General features: G+C 44.7%; 1 protein-coding gene across 2 annotated transcripts in view; it reads left to right on the plus strand.

The window, feature by feature from the left end:
• The window catches only part of LOC143963327 (TIMELESS-interacting protein-like), a 57,397-nt gene that overhangs the window by 9,016 nt on the left and 25,074 nt on the right, over nucleotides 1–23,307 (plus strand). For both annotated transcript variants that reach the window (XM_077472930.1, XM_077472931.1), the window contains exons 2-4: nucleotides 10,237–10,387; nucleotides 14,033–14,141; nucleotides 18,881–18,956. In XM_077472930.1, coding sequence (XP_077329056.1) covers nucleotides 10,252–10,387; nucleotides 14,033–14,141; nucleotides 18,881–18,956 — 321 coding nt within the window. In that variant the 5' untranslated portion in view covers nucleotides 10,237–10,251. The remainder of the gene's footprint in view (nucleotides 1–10,236; nucleotides 10,388–14,032; nucleotides 14,142–18,880; nucleotides 18,957–23,307) is intronic.

Raw genomic sequence — 23,307 nt, forward strand, 5'->3', positions numbered from 1 at the left:
TGAATCGCAAAAAGTGCTCTGGTCAGGAAGGGGGTAAATTCCTCCAGGGCTGAAGTGGTTAAAAGTCAGCAGCTACAAAAAGTTTAGCTGCTGACTTTTAATAAACCGACACTTACCTGTTCCACAGTCCAGTGATGCGGCTGCACGGAGCCTCGCTCCTCTCCCCTCTCCCCTCTCCTCGGCACCTCCGTTGATACTGTGGGCACCTGGCCATGACAGCTTGCGGCTTCACGGCCGGGCGCACACTGCGCATGCGTGAGCCGCGCTGCGCTCTCCCAGTGCACAGGCAATCTTCTGGGACCTTTCGTGTGTCCCAGAAGATTGCCAGGGGGGGGGGGGTGCGCCGAGGGGGAGAGGAGGAGTTGCATAGGCGGAACTAGGAAGTGGGCCAGGAAGTCCCCTTCAAAACTAAGCACCCACTCCTCCCCCAAAAAAAATTACATGCCAAATGTGGCATGTAAGGGGGCGAGGAGTGCTTAAAGTGGAAGTTCTACTTTTGGGTGGAACTCCGGCTTTAATCACCACTGGGGTTTTTATTTTTTTACGGAATAGATGGAAAAAAGACTGAAAATTAGAAAAATCTTCTTAGTTTCTGTTATAAAATTTTGTAAATAAGTAACTTTTCTTATTCACTGATTGGGCGGCACTGATGATCAGTGTAAATGGCGTACTCGCTGTGCCCTGTCAGTGTGACTCTCCTTTCCTGACATGCTGCCTCTGTGTGATTTGGACACAGCTGATCACATGGTAAAGGGCCGGTATGATTGGCCTTTTACCTGATCTGTCATCACGCTGGATGCATGCCCTTAGGAGGACGTCTTTTGGCTTTGACACAGAAAGGAACTGGTTAAAGTGTGTGGGGTTTTTTTTTTTTTTGGGGCACCGTCTTTTGAGACATAGCTGCACACGCAATTTTAAGATGTGGCATGTTTCGTATCTATTTACTGCAACCTTATATTTTAGAACAAATGGGTATTCTATTGTAGGTGTTTGCACATAAATTCATTTTTATTCGATTTTTTTTTTTTTTTTCTGAAACTGTGTTTCATAAACAGTTGCACAAATATCCTGCGATATAAACATTTCCAACGTATTCTAAAGGGACTCAGACACTATATGCTTGCCAAAAATGAATATTTTTTACATATGTACAAGGAAAACATTTTGCTCTAGAGCTTAACTGATTAAAATAGACCTAAACCCGAGCTAAATGACGTTTAGTTTGCCGCAAAGTACTTTGGGGGTTGATTCACTAAAACTGGAGCGTGCAAAATCTGGTGAAGCTTTGACAAAATACCTGGAAGCTCGTTTGCCCTCTCCGGTGTTTTGACCTTTTTTAAAATCTATATTTCCCAAGTGTTCTTCCAGGACAGCCCTTGAGAGATGGAGCTCCTCCCATCGACACAGGAAACACATTGCCACAGTTCAAAAGGCGGTCCCTCAGGTCCCTGGTCAGTCATTTGTGTTTCCTCCGTCGGAGGAACATGTTGCCAGGAACCTGGAGGCCCCTCTCAGGGGCTGCCTGAGAACCTGCAAGCCTAAGGGACCGGGTCCTGGTTTATGGCTGCAGTTTGGGTCCATACCTTTTTTCTTTGGCTCGGGTACCGTCCAGCTGAACCGGAGCAGACCCGTTACCCTCCTCCTTCCAGTGCCGAGGTGGCCAGGGGCAAAATGATGCCGGTTTCCCCCAGGAGTGGTGAGTGGAACCTTCCATCTTCCCTCCTCGTTGCAGGGGGTCGGAGACGCCGAGCGTTCACTTCCGGCGGAACCGCGTCATCTCTGTGTGCCGAGACTTCCGGTTCCGGGTCTCTAGGGTACAAGGGGGAGAGGGAGAGCCAGCGCTGTGCCTGTAAAGCCCGACCAGCGTCCAGCAATACCGGACTAGCGGCGGGATCCGGAGCGCCAGAGGGGGACTATGGAGACTATTCCCCAGGACACTCCGGCGGAGACAGGCACCAGCCAATCCCAGGTAGGCTGCCGGGCATGCTATTACTCTGGTGGAGCGGTGGTGTTTGTAGGATGGGTTCTGTAGTGCCCCACGGTGGTGGTTACTCACAGTCTAGGTTGTGTGCAGTTAGTGGTGATTCTAAGGAGGGACAGGGGCGGATGCGAGCAGTTGGGGCTGGGGAGCCCACCTCGGCTCAAACTGGGTCCAGGACAAGTGGAACCCGGAAGAGAAATGTTTCTCTTCCAATTGGAAAGAGCTAACAGCAATCCTGAGAGCTGTTCTAGCTTTTCACCCCACAATACAGGGTCACCATCTACAGGTCCGTTCAGACAATACGACGGCTGTAGCATACATAAACAAACAAGGAGGTACCAAAAGTCCTCGTTTGATGTTGGTAGCCAGACGCATTTTCCAGTGGGCAGAAGCCAATCTGGAATCTATTTCTGCAGTTCACCTGAAAGGGGAACTGAACAACACGGCGGACTTCTTGAGTCGACAAAAGATTTCGAACCAAGAATGGTCCTTACACCCAGAGGCATTCAATCTCATAACAACTCTCTGGGGAAAACCAGAGGTAGACCTTTTTGCGAACAAAAAGAATGCAAAAGTTCAAAAATTTTTCTCGCTAAACCCAGGAGATCAGCCCCTGGCTGTAGATGCCTTGCAAACTCCATGGACTTTCAGTCTGGCGTATGCATTTCCCCCCTCTTCATCTCATTCCGAGGGTCCTAGCAAGATTCCTCAAGGAGAAAACCTGTTTGATTCTAGTAGCACCTTTTTGGCCCAGGAGACCCTGGTTCACAACGTTGCTACAATTGACAGATTGTCCGCCTCTAAGGCTTCCCTACAGACAGGACCTCCTGTCGCAGGGACCCCTTTACCATCCACAGGTCGCCACACTGAAGCTTTCAGCGTGGTTACTGAAGAGGAAATCTTAAAGAGTAAGGGCCTGACAGATGAGGTAATTGCGACCTTACTACAGAGTCGCAAACCAGTCACGAGGGCTATTTACAAAAAAGTCTGGAAAAAATTTAATAGCTGGCTGAATAGCCGTGACATAAATACGGCTAATATTCTACAGTTTTTACAGGAAGGCGTAAACAAGGGTTTAACCCTAAGTACTATTAAGGTACAGATAGCTGCCTTAAGTGTGTACCTAGATGAACGCTTACAGGAAAATCCTTTTGTCGCTAGATTCTGTAAGGCAGTCGCTAGACGCAAGCCGGTCAGAGTCAGCAAAGTCCCATCCTGGGATTTAGCAGGTGTACTAAAAGCTTTCTTGGGGTCACCCTTTGAGCCTATCTCAGAGGCCTCCTTAAGGCTTATTACATTTAAGACAGTACTCCTGGTGGCAATCACTTCAGCCCGTAGGGTCAGTGAAATCCAAGCCCTTTCCATCAGGGAACCTTTTCTACAGATCCTAGAAGACAGAGTCATACTAAAGACAGACCCTGGGTTCTTACCAAAGGTAGCATCTAGCTTCCATAGGTCCCAAGATATTGTCCTCCCTTCATTTTGTCAAAATGCAGCAAATGAGAAAGAGGAACGTTTTCATCGTTTTCATTTATTGGATGTGAGGAGGTGTATTCTAGAATACCTTAAAGTAACAAATCCATTCAGAATCTGACTCCCTTTTTGTCCTTTTTTCCGGACAGCGTAGGGGACAGAAAGCTTCAAAAGTAACCATAGCTAGATGGATTAGGCTAGCTATAGCAGAGGGGTAAAGGCCTTGAATAGAGATCCTCCCTGAGGGTGTTAAAGCTCACTCCACAAGAGCGTTGTCTGCATCCTGGGCAGAAAGAGCTGGTGCCACCCCGGAGCAGGTATGTAAAGCAGCCACATGGTCAAGCTTTTCCACCTTTACAAGGCATTACCGACTGGACTTAATGTCTAGTCAGGATCAGGCCTTTGGGAGGAAAGTCCTCCAGGCCGTGGTCCCCCCCTAATCTGGTAAGTACTTGGGGATCCTCTCAAGGGCTGTCCTGGAAAGAACACTTGGGAAAACTGGAGTTAGTACTTACCGGTAACTCCTTTTCCGGTGGTCTTCCAGGACAGCACGATCCCACCCTTTATTTGATTATAGTGATGTACTAATGTTATTACCTGTTATGGTTTATATGTTTTTCAGTTCCATCCTTCGGTTCTTGGTGAATGACTGACCAGGGACCTGAGGGACCGCCTTTTGAACTGTGGCAATGTGTTTCCTGTGTCGATGGGAGGAGCTCCATCTCTCAAGGGCTGTCCTGGAAGACCACCGGAAAAGGAGTTACCGGTAAGTACTAACTCCAGTTTTCTGATGTATTAATCAGAAGATATGAGTTGAAAGAGAATTCTATGGACAAGGCGTTATGTTAAAACTTTTCCTCCATTTATTAGAGTAAGTTACAGGTCTATCTAATACACAGAAAATATCTAATAGTCTTAAGCAAGGGAGTAAAATATTAGGTTAAAATACAACAAGAATACAGATTATATTCCTCACAATACAAAACAAGACATATGACGAGCAGGTATACCTTTAAGTGCTGGGAGATGATCTGATAAATCACCTATCTTACTGGTCCGGGGCCCCGGTCAGTTTCACCTACCATCTATCTTTGTGTGAGTCCCACTAATAAATGGCCATCTCTCATTGACTTGCACAGGACCACCCTGATTGGTTAGCCCTCTCCTCTTCCAAGATTGGTCAATTTCCTTATAACTTAATTTCCCCTCAATAGCACCTCCTCTTTTGGGTTTAATTGGTTAGTGATAATTAGTCTGAAGCCAACTTAATTAAAGAGGAAGCCTTCTCTTGAATAGTGCACAAGGGATTGTAAAGGTATTATTTATTTATTTATTTATTTGAAAAAAAGGGGTTTGGGGAAACCAAACAGCTAGGTGGGACTTTATATGAAGCGCAAGGTGGGTAGAACCAAGCACGACCATCCCCGATACTTTGAAACAAACAAAAAGAACAAAGACAAGTGGGACTTTGTATGAGGCATGCACCCTGGAGATAACATAGTGATAGTGAATATGACAGGTACCCAAAATAATATATAGAGAGAACCAAGGACGCTGCATATAAACATCACATGACATCAATTGGCACTAGAAGGTTTAATTGTAAAAAAATAAATAACAAACATATTATCATAGTTCATATTATAAAAACCCAAATTCATCAGACAGAAGTCTCTAATATTGTAAAAGATGTAATCAGCAACATGATCAAAACAACAAATTCATTCAGGGCAAATCTCTATGACAACTAATTATATTCCAAACTTAATTACATTTAAACCAATTGATATATAAAATCATGTGATGTAATAATTGTAAACATAGGGAGGCAACTATTTGGCTCACAATCCCATAGTAAAACAACGAATTGGTTCATATTGTAAGCCTTTGTAAGTAATCACATTCACCACGACGTGTCTCCATAGTAAATAGTTCCAATCATAGTTGGTTGGTACAGTCCAGCTGATATATAGAATAAATAGAAGATGACAATATAATGTAAAGGGGAGAGTACCTATTGGCTCATAATGTAAAAAGGGAAGCATCTATTGGCTCGACGCGTTTCGTGGCGACTGCCACTCTTCAGGAGCAGGTATGAAGTGGGTGTCTATAAATATTAAGAAACAATACGTTGGACAAATTATTATATCTTGTATGCCATAGATCTATTAAAGGGGAAGAGGAGGGAAAGGAAAAAGGAAGGGGAAAGAGGGATAAAACCCACTTTTCCAAGACTACTTACAGGTGATCCTATACGTTGGGGCATAAACATGGCGGACTGGGAACCGGACGAAAGGTCATCAGCCCCGCGGGAGCTGAGGTGAACTGCCCAGACACACAGTGATGGAATTCCAGTAACAAACGCTAGTCCCCACAGGCGTGCCCCCCTTATTATGTTATCTCCAGGGTGCATGCCTCATACAAAGTCTCACTTGTCTTTGTTCTTTTTGTTTGTTATTTAAAAAAATAAAATAAATAAACAAACATATACTTACATCCACTGTGCAGCTCGTTTTTGCACAGAGTGGCCCCGAACCTGCTCTTCTGGGGTCCCTCGGTGGCTGTCTCTGCTTCCTCCCGCAGGTACTTCTCACGTTCATGTGAGCTCCCTCGCATGGTGAGAAGCACCTGCAGGCGCGCTCCCGTGATACAGCCGGCGGCTATAGCCGCTCACTGTATCACGCGGCCCCGCCCCCCCCCCCCCCCGGCGCTCCGCGTCATTGGATGTGATTGACAGCAGCGCGAGCCAATGGCTGCGCTGCTTTCAATCCATCCACTCCAGCCAATCAGCGGCCAGGCTGAGTGGCGAAGAGGACGTCGGGGGACGAGCGCGGGATTTTCGAGGGGTCAGTTAAGTAAAACGGGGGACTGGGGCCTCTGGCACTGTCAGATGTTTTTTCACCTTAATGCAAAGAATGCATTAAGGTGAAAAAAACATTTTACCTTTACAACCCCTTTTTAACTATGCACAGTCATAGCCGGGGTAAATTGTCCATTCCTGAACAGATCAAAGAAATATTTTAAGCATATCAACCACCCTTTGAAGTGGATACATGGTTGATTAGCACGGAAGAATACACAAGCCTCTATCTAGAAAATGAATTTGGCCCTATACCGACTACACACTGAAATGGTATCTGTTCCTGGGCCTTTGAATACCAAGTTAGGTAAACAGCAGGGCATCTCCCTAACACACACTTAGCATACCTGTAAGCCAAAAGGAACTGGTAATTGAATTACATACTCCAGCAAAAAGTCTGTTCATGTATTTGCTCACATCCAGCCAAGTTAACCTAATACTTATGATGAACCTTCTTTATTTCTTATCCTAATATATACATCTATAATACAAATATTCCCAGTTGCTAATGGAGATTACTCATAAACTCCTCATAAGGCAACACCGGCTTTAGTAAATCAACCCCCATGTGTCATAAACAGACATTTTCTTTAACCACTTAATAACCGCCCTATAGCCGAATGACGGCTTTAGGGCGGTTTCTTAACTGTGGGAGGCCGTCATATGACGTCCTCCCAGAATTCCGCTCTCGCGCGCCCCCTGGGGCGCGCACTCGAGAGCATCCGTGACCGCCGGGTCCACAGGCATCACGGATCATGGTAAACGGCCGCTCGTCGCGGCCGTTTACCACGTGATCGCTCCGTCAAATGACGGAGTGATCACTTGTAAACAAACCGGCGTCATGTTATGACGCCGGTTCCTCCCTCCCCCTCTCTGTACCGATCGGAACAGCGGAGGGGGAGGAGATCGGTGTCAGCACCGATGTGGGCTGCATCTGCAGTGCCCACATCGCTGCTCACCGAAAATTAACCCCTCAATTCCCTGCAAATACTCTGCAATACCAGTGCATACCCTGCATTACCCTGCATTACCCTGCCATTACCCTGCAATGCTCTGCAACGCTCTGCAACGCCCGGCAACGCTCTGCAACGCCCGGCAACGCTCTGCAACACCCGGCAACGCTCTGCAACACCCGGCAACGCTCTGCAACGCCATACTCTGATATACCCAGCCATAGTCGGTGATACCCTGCAATACCCAGCCATAGACACCCCCCCCCCCCCCTCTCGCCGCCCTCCGGTGCTTCTACCCACTCGCCAATACTATCAAATCCAGAATCCTTTTTTTTTTTTTTTTTTCAGGCTTCCCAGCTTAGAGGTGAGATGCGGGGTCTTATTGACCCCATATCTCACTGTAAAGAGGACCTGTCATGCCATATTCCTATTACAAGGGATGTTTACATTCCTTGTAATAGGAATAAAAGTGATCAAAAAATTTATTTTTGGGGAAAAAAATGTCAAACTAAAATAAATAAAGTAAAATGAACAATAACATTTTTTTTTTTTTAAAGTGCCCCTGTCCCCATGTGCTCGCATGCAGAAGCGAACGCGTACGTAAGTCCCGCCCACATATGAAAACGGTGTTCAAACCACACATGTGAGGTATCGCTGCGTACGTTGGAGCGAGAGCAATAATTCTAGCCCTAGACCTCCTCTGTAACTCAAAACATATAACCAGTAAAAAAAAAATGTAATCGTCGCCTATGGGGATTTTTAAGTAGCGACGTTTGGCGCCATTCCACGAGCCTGTGCAATTTTGAAGAGTGACATGTTAGGTATCGATTTACTCGGTGTAACTTCATCTTTCACATTATGCAAAAATTGGGCTAACTTTACTGTTTTTTTTTTTTTTTTTTTTTTTTTTTTTAAGCACAAAACAGTTTTTTTTCCCCAAAAAAAGCATTCGAAAAATTGCTGCGCAAATACCGTGCGAGATAAAAAGGACCACCATTGTATTCTCCAGGGTGTTTGCTAAAAAACATATATAATGTTTTGGGATTCGATGTAATTTTCTAGCAAATGATGATTTTTACATGCCTGATGGCGCTCCCTGCATGTTGGGCCTCTGTATGTGGCCACGCTGTGTAAAAGTCTCACACATGTGGTATCGCCGTACTCGGGAGTAATAGCAGAATGTGTTTTGGGGTGTAATTTGTGGTATGCATATGCTGTGTGAGAAATAAACTGATATTATGACAATTTTGTGGAAAAAAAAAAAAAAAGTAAAAAAAATCTTGATTTTGCAAAGAATTGTGGGAAAAAATGACAACTTCAAAAAACTCATCATGCCTCTTACTAAATACATTGGAATGTCTTCTTTCCAAAAAGGGGTCATTTGGGGGGTATTTGTACTTTTCTGGCATGTTAGGGTCTCAAGAATTGAAATAGGCCGTCAGTACTTCAGGTGTGATGAATTTTCAGATATTGGCACCATAGCTTGTGGACTCTATAACTTTCACAAAGACCAAATAATATCCACCAATTTGTACTTATTTTTACCAAAGATATGTAGTGGTATAAATTTTGGCCAAAATTTATGAAGAAAAAATTACTAATCTGCTAAATTTTATAACAGAAATGAAGAAAAATTCATTTTTTTACAGAATTTTCTGTATTTTTTCTTTTATAGCACAAAAAATAAAAAACCCAGCGGTGATTAAATACCACCAAAAGAAAGCTCCATTTGTGTGAAAAAAAGGACAAAAATTTCATATAGGTCCAGTGTTGCATGACTGAGTAATTGTCATTCAAAATGTGAGAGCACCGAAAGCTGAAAATTGGTCTGGTTATTAAGGGTGTTTAAGTGCCCAGTGGTCAAGTGGTTAAGGTAAAATGGTTTTCCTTTTATGAAGAACTACACTTCTTCATCTGAGCGCCATTTTAACATTCAAATCAAACTCACCCTATCAATCCGTGTCTCCATGCTTTATTTCATTAAGACCAAGTGGTTGAACCACATTGAACCCCCCCCCCCCCCCCATTTCTGGCAGGCTCGCAGCATGAGGATTAAAAATAGTCAATGTTGATCGACAGTGAAGTTCCGCTTTACGCCTGCGATCCCCCCATCACAGGAGAACGTGTGATGCAATTTTGGGTGCCATTATTGGCATTGCAAAAGCAATGCAATTCTTACGGTGCTAGCCGCAAAAAGCGACTTTTATATGCGTACTACGCTTGTCTCCTAAAAAAAAAAAAAAAAAAAAAAAGAGTATGAGCTTTATTTCGGGCAACAAACATGCATAGGGCAGCACACATGTTGTGTATGGTTGATATTCTGTATAACAAATACATTTAGTATATAGCACACCAACTTTTTTCTGTTGGCGACTATGCACAGTCTTCAACGGGTTGTAAACCCTCAGTTTTTCACCTAAAGTGGAAGTCCGCCCAAAAAAATAAAAATTAAAAGCCAGCAGCTACACATACTGCAGCTGCTGGCTTTTAATAGGAAACTTACCAGTCCTGGAGTCCAGCGATGTCGGCACCACAGCTGATGCTTCCATCAGCTGTCGGGTGCTGCCACCACTTTTTGCGGGTAAGGGAACCCGGCCGTGTTGCCTTTACGGCTTCATGCCAGGAACCCTACTGCGCATGCGCAAGGGCCCGCTCCTCTCTCTCCTATTGGCCCGGCGACGGGGAAGAGGAGGGAGCCCCGCGGTGAGGTCGTGGGCCACGGTGTGGACTCCCGGAAGTGGGAACGAGATACCTGCAGCTCTCCGTGGGGGCACTTTAAAAGAGGCGGGGCTCGGATCGCCGCGGGGGGGGGGGGGGGGGGCCCGGAAAGGGGATTGAGCCCACTCTGCAAAATCCCTGCACAGCGCAGGGTAAGTATAGATATGTTTGTTTAAGAAAGCTAACAAAAAAAAATGAAGCTTTAAAATCACTAAGTCCTTTTTTAATTATTTTTTTTGTTTCTGCTTCAGGTTCCAACCGCCAAGATGATTGATCCTTTAGAGAATGACCTTTTTGGTATGCCTGATTATGAACACACAGAAGATGAGAATTTTCCCCCTCTACCCCCTCCACGCTCTCCTGGGGGCAGAGAAGACCATGCTGGTGATGTGGAAAATGGAGGTAATTTTACTGAAGTTACAGCGATGTGTATATCAGTCAGATTTACTTTGTGCGTTTTGGTTGTTTTCCAAACTATAAAGGTAGAATATTCATATAAAATGCACGGTCCACATTAGAGCTAGCATTCCTTCCCCCACCTTTTTCCTCATAGCTGTGAACTCAATAAACCACTGCAAGCAGGGTTGTGTGTACTGTCCATGAAACCTTTTTTTATACAATACACCGCTCCGGCTGGCAACGTTACTTACGGGTATCACAGGCTCTAGTGCTGTGATTGGCTGGAGCCGTGATGACGTCACTCCCACGCATGTGCATTGGAGCTGCTGGTAACGGCACGCTAGCTGAAGCAATGGCACGAACCGTTGCTTCAGTGCATGTTTGCTGATGATGTCGGCACATGCTGATACATGGAATATCTCCTAAACCTATAAGGCTTACCTGTAGTAAAAAGTGGATTGTAAGGGTTTACAACCACTTTAAAGTGATACTAAAGTCTCAGTTTTTTCTTTATTTAAAAATCACAAACATGCCATATTTACCTGCTCTCTGTAATGATTTTGCACAGAGCAGCCCGGGTCCCCCCTTCGGGGCTCCTGACCCCTACCTCCTGCCCCCACAGAAAGCAGGTTAGTATAGGGGCACCTGAGCCGAGCCGCTGCTGTGTGTGTCAGACATTCGAACACAGAGCAATGGTTCGGCTCCGCCCCCTATCCGTGTTGGCTCACTGACTTTGACAGCAGCGGGAGCCAATTGCGCTGTACTGCTGTCTAAGCCAATGAGGAGGGAGAGTGCCGGGCAGCCGAGACACTCCTGCAACATTGCCTGATTGAGATGGGCTCAGGTGAGTATTGGTGGGGCCTTGTGGGGATGGGAGAGCAGCACATAGAAGGCTTTTTATCTTCATGCATAGAATGCATGAAGATAAAAAAAACCTTCGGCCTTTACAACCACTTTAACACTGAATAGCCTGCTGACCCAGAAAATTATGTCAGCGTTCAGTCCTTTTAGAGGTAAACCTATTTTAGCAGCAAAACCAGCAGAGAGCAGGACATTTTTAAAGGGGGAAGTAAACTCTCCTGGTGTGTTTGTACCTTTTTAAAAAAAAAAAAAAAAAAAAAAAAAGTAAGCCTATCTCCTAAACTTGCACTATTTAGGAGATATTTACTGTATACTGCGCCAATTATGATCGGCACATGCACTCTGAAGGAATGGCTGCCCGTGCCGTGACCAGCGTCTCTCGCATGCATGCACGTGAGTGACGTCATCACAGCTCCGGCCAATCACAGCGACAGTCCGCAAACCCGGAAGAAATGCTGGGAAAGATGTCAGTGGTGTGCAGGCGCCACTGGAGGGCAACGCTCTAATGTAAGTATTTCATAATGAGCTAGTATCCGATGCATACTGGCTCATGCCTTTTTTTTTTTTTTTTTTCTTCTTGTGGGTTTACAACCTCTTTAATGTTGCAGATGAGGTGGTTTCCGGTGAATAGCCCATTCAGTATAATCAGTTACATAGTAGGTAAGGTTAAATAAAGACAATAATTCCATCCTGTTCAACCTGAATGTGTTTTGTAGATGATCGTTTCCCATATCCCTGTCTATTGTGTTCACTAAGATGCATGTCCAAGAGTCTTTTTTTAAAACTCTGTACTCCCCACTGACACCACTGATTGTGGAAGAGAGTTCCTCATCCTTACTGCCCTGACAGTGAAAAAACAAATATCGTGACAGCAGCCTGCAGCTCTCCCCACCGTGCAGGCCGCCCATGGCTGGAGGAGGAGAGCAAAACTGTCAGCGCGGCTCTGAGGCTGAGCTGTGTGTGAGAGAGACACACAGCTCAGCCCATGCAGCCGCCAGTTCCGCATAACACATTCACAGCCGTATGGCGGTAGGCCAGCGGTGGTTGTGGCTTGTGTTACCCATGTTCAGGCCGCGGTTGCCGCTTACCTCCTGCTGTGCGGCCTGATCATCAACAGGCCACGGAGCTGGCGGCCCTAGCCCACCGGGCAAATGCCGGTCAGCCTATGGCTGGTCCGGGCCTGTCTGTCGGTGTATCTGCTTGCTCGTACCTCATATGAACAGACCGATACGTTCTGACAAGAAGAGTCAATGCACTGCCACAGTGATCACAGCGCCATGGTACTTCATTAAGCACTACAAGCGGACAGCCGCTAAGGTTTTCAGGACTTGTAGTTTTCCATTTGCAGAGCAGTCAGTGTGTGATCTGGCTGGCAGAGCCCCACTCGCCTACGGTTTTTATAAATTTTTGCAGCTGGGTGGGGGGTGGGAGATCCCCTCTAGCTGTCAGAACATGGGCTTGGGGGCTGGTCTGCTCGTTGCATGTTAAACCCTTAATAGGGGTGTAACATGTTATGAAAGGTGAACTTATCCTTTTTAATAATGATGCTACCAAAATTAGTGTGTGCTGTAAATTTGCCTCCAGCATTGCTCCTGATTCTTCTTGCTGCAGGCCTCCATTTTGCTGAAGCCCAGAACCCCAATGCAAGTAAATCATAAAGCGGAGCTAAACCCATATAGATTTTTAACGGTTTCAAAAAACTTACATTCCTGGAATGCTAACGGTCACATTTGCTTGTCTTCATCCAAACTGTCAACCCATCAAATTGCTGGTGTCATAACTGATCACATGTGCAACACCATGGCAGTTACAGATTTAAACAGAAGCAGCTTCCTTAACTGTGAAGGATAGGAAGGTTTAATTCTGCTTTAAAGTGAAACTTTACCCATAACTTAAAAATAATGTTCTTTAGCAAGGAACCTACATTAGACAATAATTATGCTACCAAAATTAGTGTATGCTGTAAATGGTCTCCGGCATTTTTCCTGTTCTTGCTGGAGGTGGCCATTTTGCTAAAGCCTAGAGCCCTTGAGCAGCAGTAAATCCATAAAGCGGAACTAAACCATTTTTAATGATTAAAAAAAAAAAAACTGTTACATTACTGAAATTCTGGGATTGCTAACTCTCATGTTTGCTTGTTTCCTCAACCAAACTGTCAAACCATCATCAAATGTCTGGTGTCTTAACTGATCACCTGTGCTTCAAAACCATGGCAGTTGCAGATCAAACAGAAGCAGCTTCCTTGGCTGTATTACCGGATTTTACACACTATATAGGCACTTATCTTTAATGTTTTCCATAACTATACCTGCAAAAGGGGCCGGTCTGAGGTCATCTGGCAGGACTTTATTTTCTGACTACTTTAGGTAGAGGATGTGTATGGAAAGTTTGAAGACTAAGGGTATTCTTTGTGTCCCTTTTTAGGAGTATTTAAGAATCCCTGCTTGCTGCAGTGATGGGCAGAGATCTGTATTCTGGAGCAAAATCCAGGGCCCTCTGCACACCCTCATTCTATGCCCCCCACACCTATGTGATCACATTTTAATATTGCTGCATATTATTAAAAAAATAATTAATAAAAAAAAAAAAAAAAAAAAAAATATATATATATATATATATATATATATATATATATATATATATATATATATATATATATATATATATATATATATATATATATATATATATATATAAAATTAATTAATATAATATTTATTTTTCTTGTCGGTTTTCTGATTTATAGGAAACATAATAAATACTCCCTTTATATTTTATTACATTTAGATGACTTGGATGACTGGACCAGAAATATGGGAGAGTCGCAACCAGAAGAAGCACCTAAACCTGTCAGGAGAGCAGTGAAGAGGCCACAGCCCAAACTGGATGCCAATCGGTAGGAATTGTTTGACCTGGATGGCGGGTCAGAGTTCACAGACCTATATTTTGGTAATCTGTAGATGTATAATAAGCTAAAGCTGCTCCAGGCTGAGAATTCATTGCACTGCAAGAAAAGTTCACGTTTTACCACCACAAAGGAGTATTTAGCCCAGTGGGATACCACAGTGTGTACCCAAGTACTGCCAATGTGAAAAGAAAGATCCTCATTGATAAGTTGTGCTACCATACATTTATTTTCAGGTTGCTTGCATTTGACTCTTGTAAGATGATACCCTTTTCCTAGGTTCACACTGATGTGGTGTAGGGAACCCCATTCCTGTTAAAATCGAATGAGATTTTTTGCAGTGCAATTTGAGCCCATTCATTTTGTATGGCTCAAATCACACCTCACAAAAAAGGTGCATGCACCATCCTAATTTCTTGCACTGGAATCGGATCACATGGGTGTTCATACATATTTTGATCTGATTCAGCCAATTGCACTGTTTTGCAAGCCATTTTTTGGGGTGTTGTTAACTTAACACTGACACCCACAGAAGTTCGTATGAGCGAAGTGCAGTTGTGATGTGGTGTGGGAAATGCACAGGAACCACTGCAAATCCTGGCATCGCATCAGTTTGAACCTACGCTAAACTTGCTACTAAACTTTAGATGGCGAACCTTGGCACCCCAGATGTTTTGGAACTACATTTCCCATGATGCTCAACTACATTGCAGAGTGCATGAGCATCATGGGAAATGTAGTTCCAAAACATCTGGGGTGCCAAGGTTCGCCATCACTGGCCTAGGCTATAAGATTGCCAAGACCCTGAAACTGAGCTTTCACAAAGTGGCCACGACCATACAGCGGTATAACAGGACAGGTTTCACTCAGAACAGGCCTTGCCATGGTCCACCAAAGAAGTTGAGCTCACGTGCTCAGCATCATATCCAGAGGTTGTCTTTGGGAAATAGATGTATAAGTGCTGCCAGCATTGCTGCAGAGGTTGTAGGGGTGGGGGGGGGGGGGGGGTCAGCCTGTCAGTGCTCAGACCATACGCTGCACTCTGCATCAAAATGGTCTGCATGGCTTTTGTCCCAGAAGGAAGCCTCTTCTAAAGATTATGCACAAGAAAGCCCGCGGTTTGCTGAAGACAAACAGACTAAGGTCTGAGACCAAGATAAACTTATTTGGTTCAGATGGTGTCAAGCGTGTGTGGGGGCAACCAGGTGAGGAGGACAAAGACAAGTTTGTCTTGTCTACAGTCAGGCATGGTGGTGGGAGTGTCATGGTCTGGAGCCGCATGAGTGCTGCCGGCACTGGGGGGCTACAGATCATTGAGGGGACCATGAATGCCAACATGTACTGTGACATACTGAAGCCGAATATGATCCCCTCCCTTCAGAGAATGGACCGCAGGGCAGTATTCCAACATAACGACCCCAAACACACCTCCAAGACGACCACTGCCTTGCTAAAGAAGCTGAGGGTAAAGGTGATGGACTGAACAAGCATGTCTCCAGACCTAAACCCTATTGAGCATCTGTAGGACATCCTCAAACGGAAGGTGGAGAAGCGCAAGGTCTCCAACATCCACCAGCTCTGTGATGTCATCATGGAGGAGGGGATGAGGACTGGAGTGCCAACCTGTGAAGCTCTGGTGACCTCCATGCCCAAGAGGGTTAAGGCAGTGCTGGAAAATGATGGTGGACACACAAAATATTGACACTTTGGGCCCAACTATATTATACATTTTATTTGACTTTTTGAATTATTACAATGAATATGAATTTACTTTTGGCAGATCGGCTGCTTTCACGCTGAGCAGTTTTTGAAGTGCCTTTGTGTTAAAAAGCACAATAAAAGTGCATCCCGTTAAACTGTATGAATGTCTGCACACTGGTCCATTGTGCTTCCTTTGCAGTGTTAAAAATCCTGCTTGCTGCATATTTGGTCAGTTAAAATAAACTCACCTCCACGTGGAAATGTATTAAAACCCGTGTTGTGTGTTTTAAGCCATATGACCTATGGTAATCACAGAAAATCTGGAGGCCGTTATCGGCACTTTTTTTTTTATCTGCAAAACGCAGATAATCCTATTTTCGGTTGATATAGTAGGGATAAATCAATAAGGTGTAAAACTTGCCCTATTCCTTGCTGAGGCAAGGTCTCTTCATCTATGCACGAAGCCTCCTCTGCAAGGTGTTTTTGCGTTGGTCTCCAGCTCACCCCATCATTTACAAAGCAGGGTTAAACCTGAATTCGAAAAGTTTGTAAAAAGTGCAGGCACACCATGAGTTAAGTCCTAATATCTGCCTGCAACATGTGGACTTCTTTTTATTTAAAAAACACACACACACACACACACACACACACACACACACACACACACACACACACACACACACACACACACACACACACACCCATATATATTTGGACACGGGTCCAATTTTGATTCTTCGGGTATTTGCCAAAACATTAGTTAAGCTCTATTTAAATAATGGATATGAAAAGTGTGCACACTCGGGTTTAATTTGAGGGTATGTACATCAAAATCGGAGGAAGGGTTTAGGAGTTGCAGCTCTGTGGGCTACTCCATTATTTATTCATCGATTAAGCAGGTAAAAGTCTGGAGTCTGGAATCTGTTGCTGTGAACCTACATTGTGTTCAAAGGAGCTGTCCATGCAAGTGAAATGGGTGATTGTAAGGCTTCAAAAAGGAAACGAATCCATCTGAGAAATAGCAGCAACATTAGGAGTGGCCATATCACCAGTTTGGTACATTCTGAGGTAAGAAGAACACACTGGTGAGCTCGGCAACATAAAAAGGCCTGGACATCCATGGAAGACAACAGTGGTGGATGATCGCAGGATCCTTTCTATGGTAAAGGAAAAACCCATTCACAACATCCAGACAAGTGAAGGACACTCTCCAGGAGGTGGGCTGATCATTGTCAGATATTCAAGAGAAGACTTGGGCTGCTTTCACACTGAGGCACTTTGCAGGCGCTAAAGTGCTAAAAATAGCGCCTGCAAAGCGCCCTGAAACAGTCGCTGCTGTGTGTCGAGTGTGAAAGCCCCGAGGGCTTTCACACTGGAGCGATGCGCTTGCATGGGCGGTCAAAAAAAGTCCTGCAAACCGCATCTTTGAAGCGCTGTAGGAGAAGGTGTATTTACTGCTCCTAAAGAGCCCCTTCCCATTGAAATCAATGGGGCAGCGCTGAAAACCCGCCTGCAAAGCGCCGATGTAGCGGTGCTTTGTGGACGGTTTTAACCCTTTTTCGGCCCCTAGCGGGGGTTAAAACTGCTCCGCTAGTGGTCGCATAGCGCCGCTAAATATAGCGTCACTTAATATAGCGCCAGCGCATGCAATGCCCCAGTGGGAAAGTAACCTTAACGAGGCCAACTACAGATGATTCACCATAAGGTGCAAACTATTCATAAGCCAGATTAGACTTTGCCAAAAAACAGCTAAAAAAAAAAAAGCCAGACCAGTTCTGGAAAAGCATTCTTTGGACTGATGAAACTAAGATTAATCTGTACCAGAATGACAGGAAGAAAAGTGTGGATAAGGCTTGGAACAGCTCATGATCCAAAGCACACAACGTCATCTGTGGTCACATGGTGGAGCTTGCAATGTGATGGCATGGGCATGCATGGCTTCCAGTGGCACTGAGTCTTTGGTGTTTATTGATGATGATGTTTCAGAAGCAGCCGGATGAATTCTGCAATGTTTTTAGAGATGGACTTTCAGCCAAATGCAGCAAAGTTGATTGGACGGCGCTTCACGCTACAGATGGACAATGATCTAAAACGTACTGCAAAAGCAACCCAGGAGCTTTTGAAGGAAAAGTGGAATATTCTGCAATGGCCGAGTCAATCACCTGACCTCAACCCAATTGAGAATTTCACTTGCTGAAGGCAAAACTAAAGGCAGAAAGACCCACAAACAGAACAACTGAAGACCACTGCAGTTGGAGCCTGGCAAAGCATCAGAAATGAGGAAACCCAGTCTTTGGTAATGTCAGTGGGTTCCAGGCTTCAGGCAATCATTGCCAGTAAAGGATTCTCAACATTTATAAAAAATGGTTGCAGTTCCTAAAATGTATACCTGATATTTTATGTTCAACCCCTTTAAATTAAAATTGAAAGTCTGCACTTCAAATTAATTTGGATTGTTGCATTTTAATTTGACTGTGGCATACAGAGCCAAAAGTATGAAAATTGTGCCTGTGTCCAAATAGTCTATTAGAGAGGAGAGAAGTATAGAGAGCAGCTATGCCCGCTCCTCCGCTCTGCTGCCAATTCACAGAAGCCTTTGTATTTTGTGAATGAGTTCACACAATGCAGAGGCTTATGTGATTGGCCAGTAGGAGGGGAGGGACAGGCATAGTAGCTACAATGACTAGTTAAAGGGGCTGAGTCCAGTCCAAAGTTGCTGAATTCCAGGAATTCAACTTTAATAGCTCTGTACTGTAAGTAATGATGCTGAGGGGCCGCCCAGAGCTTCTGGAAGAACAGAACAGCATTGGAGCGAAGGATGGGGGGTAAGTAATTTACACCATCAACTGCACCTCAAGAGTCAATAGACACATAACCTTGTGCAGGGGACTCTATAGCTTTAAACTGTTGTATAATCTCTGTTTAGTCTGTTAATTTGGCCACAGAAGTATAATTTCTGTTTTTTACAAAACCTAGCTAGAAAGGTTTATTTTTGGCATATTCATTTTTTTTTTTTGTTTCCTCTACAGGCTTACTTCACAGCGAGGTTTACCAGCTTTACGACATCTGTTTGATGATACAAAGTTCAAAGGCAAAGGACATGAGGTGAGGCTTTGGTAAGGGGAAGTTTTGTACAGACAGTCCCCTTCATTATATTTCTTTATTTTTAATGAGTGTATGTCATAAGTGTCAAACACAAGGCCCATGAGCCAAATCTGGTTCTCCAGGCCATTTCATGTGGCACTCTCAATCCAAGGCTTTTTTTTTCCAGCATGGCTGTGGTGGAACGCTGTTCCGCCACCTCTGGCTCTCGCCCTGCGCTCCCAGCTTACCACTGTTACTTGCAAACTGGATCGCAGTGATACCACGTATGTGTATGTCATTTTGTGGTTTGTACCCATAGTTCAGCTCGTATACAATAGTGTGCATTTTTTCCCCCCCTATCCTACCTAAAACACATTGACACTAACTGCAACGGAACCAATTTCATAAAAATTTTATATATATATGTGTGTGTGTGTGTGTGTGTGTGTGTGTGTGTGTGTGTGTGTGTGTGTGTGTGTGTGTGTGTGTGTGTGTGTGTGTGTGTGTGTGTGTGTGTGTATACATACATGCATACATGCATACATGCATACATGCATACATGCATACATACATACATGTGTGTGTATATATATATATATATATATATATATATATATATATATATATATATAATTTTTTTTTTTTTTTTTTTTTTTGACAGCTCTTTAAAAATGATTTAAATCAAATCCGCCCTGGTTCTTAGTAATTTTCTAGAGACAACCAGATTTTTACTTGTAAACAAAGAGTGTCCAGAGCAGGCCTTAACCAGTTGCCGACCGCCGCACGATGATGTACGTCGACAGCATGGCACGGGCAGGCATATGGGCGTACCTGTACGTCCCTGCCTTCCCGCGGGTCGGTGCCTGCGGCGGTCGGTTTTCGTCCGGGAGCGATCCGGGACGAGGGGGCGGCCATTCATTCATGGCCACCCCCTCGCGATCGCTCCCGACGAATAGAAATCCCCCGTGACATCACTTCCTCTCCTGTAATGTAAACACAGGAGAGGAAGTGATGTATTCTCTCCTCCGTGTCGGTATTTTTCGTTCCGACACGGAGGAGAGCGGATCGGTGAGTTGCACCAACACTCTACACACACAGTAGAACATGCCAGGCACACTCACACCCCCCCGATCACCCCCCCAATTACCCCTGCCCCCCAGTCACAGTGACACCAATGTCATTTTTTTTTTTTTTTTTTTTTTTTGCATTGGTGTCATTTGTGACTGTAATAACTGTTAGGGCAGTTAGGGTTAGCCCCCTTTAGTTCTAATGTACCCCCCTAACCCCCCCAATAAAGGTTTAACCCCGTGATCACCCCCCGTCGCCAGTGTCACTAAGGCTGGGTTCACATTGCAGCGGTTTATGAGAACGAATGTGATTCGCACTGCAGTGCAAATCACATCCGATCTCTGTGCGATTCGAGTTCAGCCATTCGCCGCACCCGCCGCAAATTCGCACGGGACCCTTTTTTTGGCCCGCAGCAGAATCGGATCGCATGGGTGTTCACACCATGCGATCCGAGTTTGCAGATCGCACTGCGATATGCGAACTGATCTGGGGGTGTCAGTAACATTTCACTGACACTCCCAGCAGTTCGCATAGGGCAGTGTGAACTGCCGCCGGGAGGCATGCGATGCGGGAACCCGCCGTGGATTCGTGGCGTTCCCGCATCGCTCCAGTGTAAACCCAGCCTAATAAGCGATCATTTTTCTGATCGCCGTATTAGTGTCACAGGTGACGCTAGTTAGGCAGGTAGGTATTTAGGTTCGCCGCAGCTTTTTATAGCGCCAGGGACCCCCATATACTACCGCATAAAGCCCCCTGATTGCCCCCTAGTTAACCCTTTCACCAGTGATCACCATATAACTGTTACAGGTGACGCTGGTTGGTTAGTTATTTTTTTTATAGTTTCAGGGCACCCACCATTTATTACCTAATAAAGGTTTAACCCCCTGATCACCCGGCGGGTGTCATTTGTGACTAATAACTGTTAGGGCAGTTAGGGTTAGCCCCCTTTAGTTCTAAGGTACCCCCCTAACCCCCCCAATAAAGGTTTAACCCCGTGATCACCCCCCGTCGCCAGTGTCACTAAGGCTGGGTTCACATTGCAGCGGTTTATGAGAACGGATGTGATTCGCACTGCAGTGCAAATCGCATCCGATCTCTGTGCGATTCGAGTTCAGCTATACAGATAGTATGGCTGAATTCGTGTCGCACCCGCCGCAAACTCGCACGGGACCCTTTTTTTGGTCCGCAGCAGAATTGGATCGCATGGGTGTTCACACCATGCGATCCAAGTTTGCAGATCGCACTGCGATATGCGAACTGATCTGGGGGTGTCATTAACATTTCACTGACACTCCCAGCAGTTCGCATAGGGCAGTGTGAACTGCCGCCGGGAGGCATGCGATGCGGGAACCCGCCGCGCATTCGTGGCGTTCCCGCATCGCTCCAGTGTGAACCCAGCCTAATAAGCGATCATTTTTCTGATCGCTGTATTAGTGTCACAGGTGACGCTAGTTAGGCAGGTAGGTATTTAGGTTCGCCGCAGCTTTTTATAGCGCCAGGGACCCCCATATACTACCGCATAAAGCCCCCTGATTGCCCCCTAGTTAACCCTTTCACCAGTGATCACCATATAACTGTTACAGGTGACGCTGGTTGGTTAGTTATTTTTTTATAGTTTCAGGGCACCCGCCATTTATTACCTAGTCTCACTAGTGTACCCCTAAATTTAGGGGTGTCTACTTTCCAAAATGGGGTCATTTGGGGGGGGTTTGTGCCATCTTGGCATTTTATGGCCTTCAAAACTGTAACGCCCTTAGAAAGCCTGAAGGCGGTGCTTGGTTTTCGGGGCCCCGTACGCGGCTAGGCTCCCAAAAAGTCCCACATATGTGGTATCCCCGTACTCAGGAGAAGCAGCAGAATTTATTTTGGGGTGTCATTTCACATATGCCCATGGCATGCGTGAGCAATATATCATTTAGTGACAACTTTGTGGAAAAAAAAAAAAAAAAGTTTGTAATTTTCCCGCAACTTGTGGCAAAATATAAAATATTCCATGGACTCAACATGCCTCTCAGCAAATAGCTTGGGGTGTCTACTTTCTAAAATGGGGTCATTTGTGGGGGTTTTGTGCCATCTTGGCATTTTATGGCCTTCAAAACTGTAATAGGTAGTGAGAAGTGAACTCAAAAATTTACGCCCTTAGAAAGCCTGAAGGCGGTGCTTGGTTTTCGGGGCCCCGTACGCGGCTAGGCTCCCAAAAAGTCCCACATATGTGGTATCCCCGTACTCAGGAGAAGCAGCAGAATTTATTTTGGGGTGTCATTTCACATACGCCCATAGCATGTGTGAGCAATATATCATTTAGTGACAACTTTGTGTAAAAAAAAATATTTTTTTTTTGTCATTATTCAATCGCTTGAGGCAAAAAAATAAAATATTCAATGGGCTCAACATGCCTCTTATCAATTTCCTTAGGGGGTCTACTTTCCAAAATGGGGTCATTTGGGGGGGTTTTGTACTGCCCTGCCAATTTAGCACCTCAAGAAATGAGATAGGCAGTCGTAAACTAAAAGCTGCGTAAATTCCAGAAAACGTACCTTAGTTTGTAGATGTGACAACTTTTGCGCAAACCAATAAATATACAATTATTGACTTTTTTTTTACCAAAGACATGTGGCTGAATACATTTTGGCCTAAATGTATGACTAAAATTGAGTTTATTGGATTTTTCTAATAACAAAAAGTAGAAAATATCATTTTTTTTCAAAATTTGCGGTCTTTTTACGTTTATATCGCAAAAAATAAAAATCGCAGAGGCAATCAAATACCATCAAAAGAAAGCTCTATTTGTGGGAAGAAAAGGACGCAAATTTTGTTTGGGTACAACATTGCATGACCGCGCAATTACCAGTTAAAGCAGCGCAGTGCCAAAGTGTAAAAAGACCTCTGGTCATTTACCAGCAAAATGGTCCGGTCTGAAAGTGGTTAAAGTGGTCGTAAATTGCTGGACTTTTCTTTTCTTTCTTTTTTTTTTTTTTTACCTTGCAATGAGTAATTAAAAAAAAAAAAAAAAAAAGGCATAATGTGCTAGTATGCATCACATACTTGCCTTTAAAACAAAGCCCTCTCGCACCAAGATCTCGTAGCTGCAGCGGCCTCCATCTTCACTCATCTTGCTTCCAGGTTCGCAGGCTCTGACTCTGTGACTGGTCAGAGCTGTGATGACTTCTCGTGCATGCGGGAGACACTGATTACAGCACGGGGCAGCCGTTCCTTCAGAGCGCATGCGCCAGTGACGTCACTGCGGCATGTAATATAAATGGCTCCTAAACATGTACCGTTTAGGAGCCATTTATAAGATATT

Source organism: Lithobates pipiens, unplaced genomic scaffold (assembly GCF_037356315.1).
Source record: "Lithobates pipiens isolate NorthernLeopardFrog02 unplaced genomic scaffold, aLitPip1_a1.2 Scaffold_8, whole genome shotgun sequence".
Classification (NCBI taxonomy): domain Eukaryota; kingdom Metazoa; phylum Chordata; class Amphibia; order Anura; family Ranidae; genus Lithobates; species Lithobates pipiens.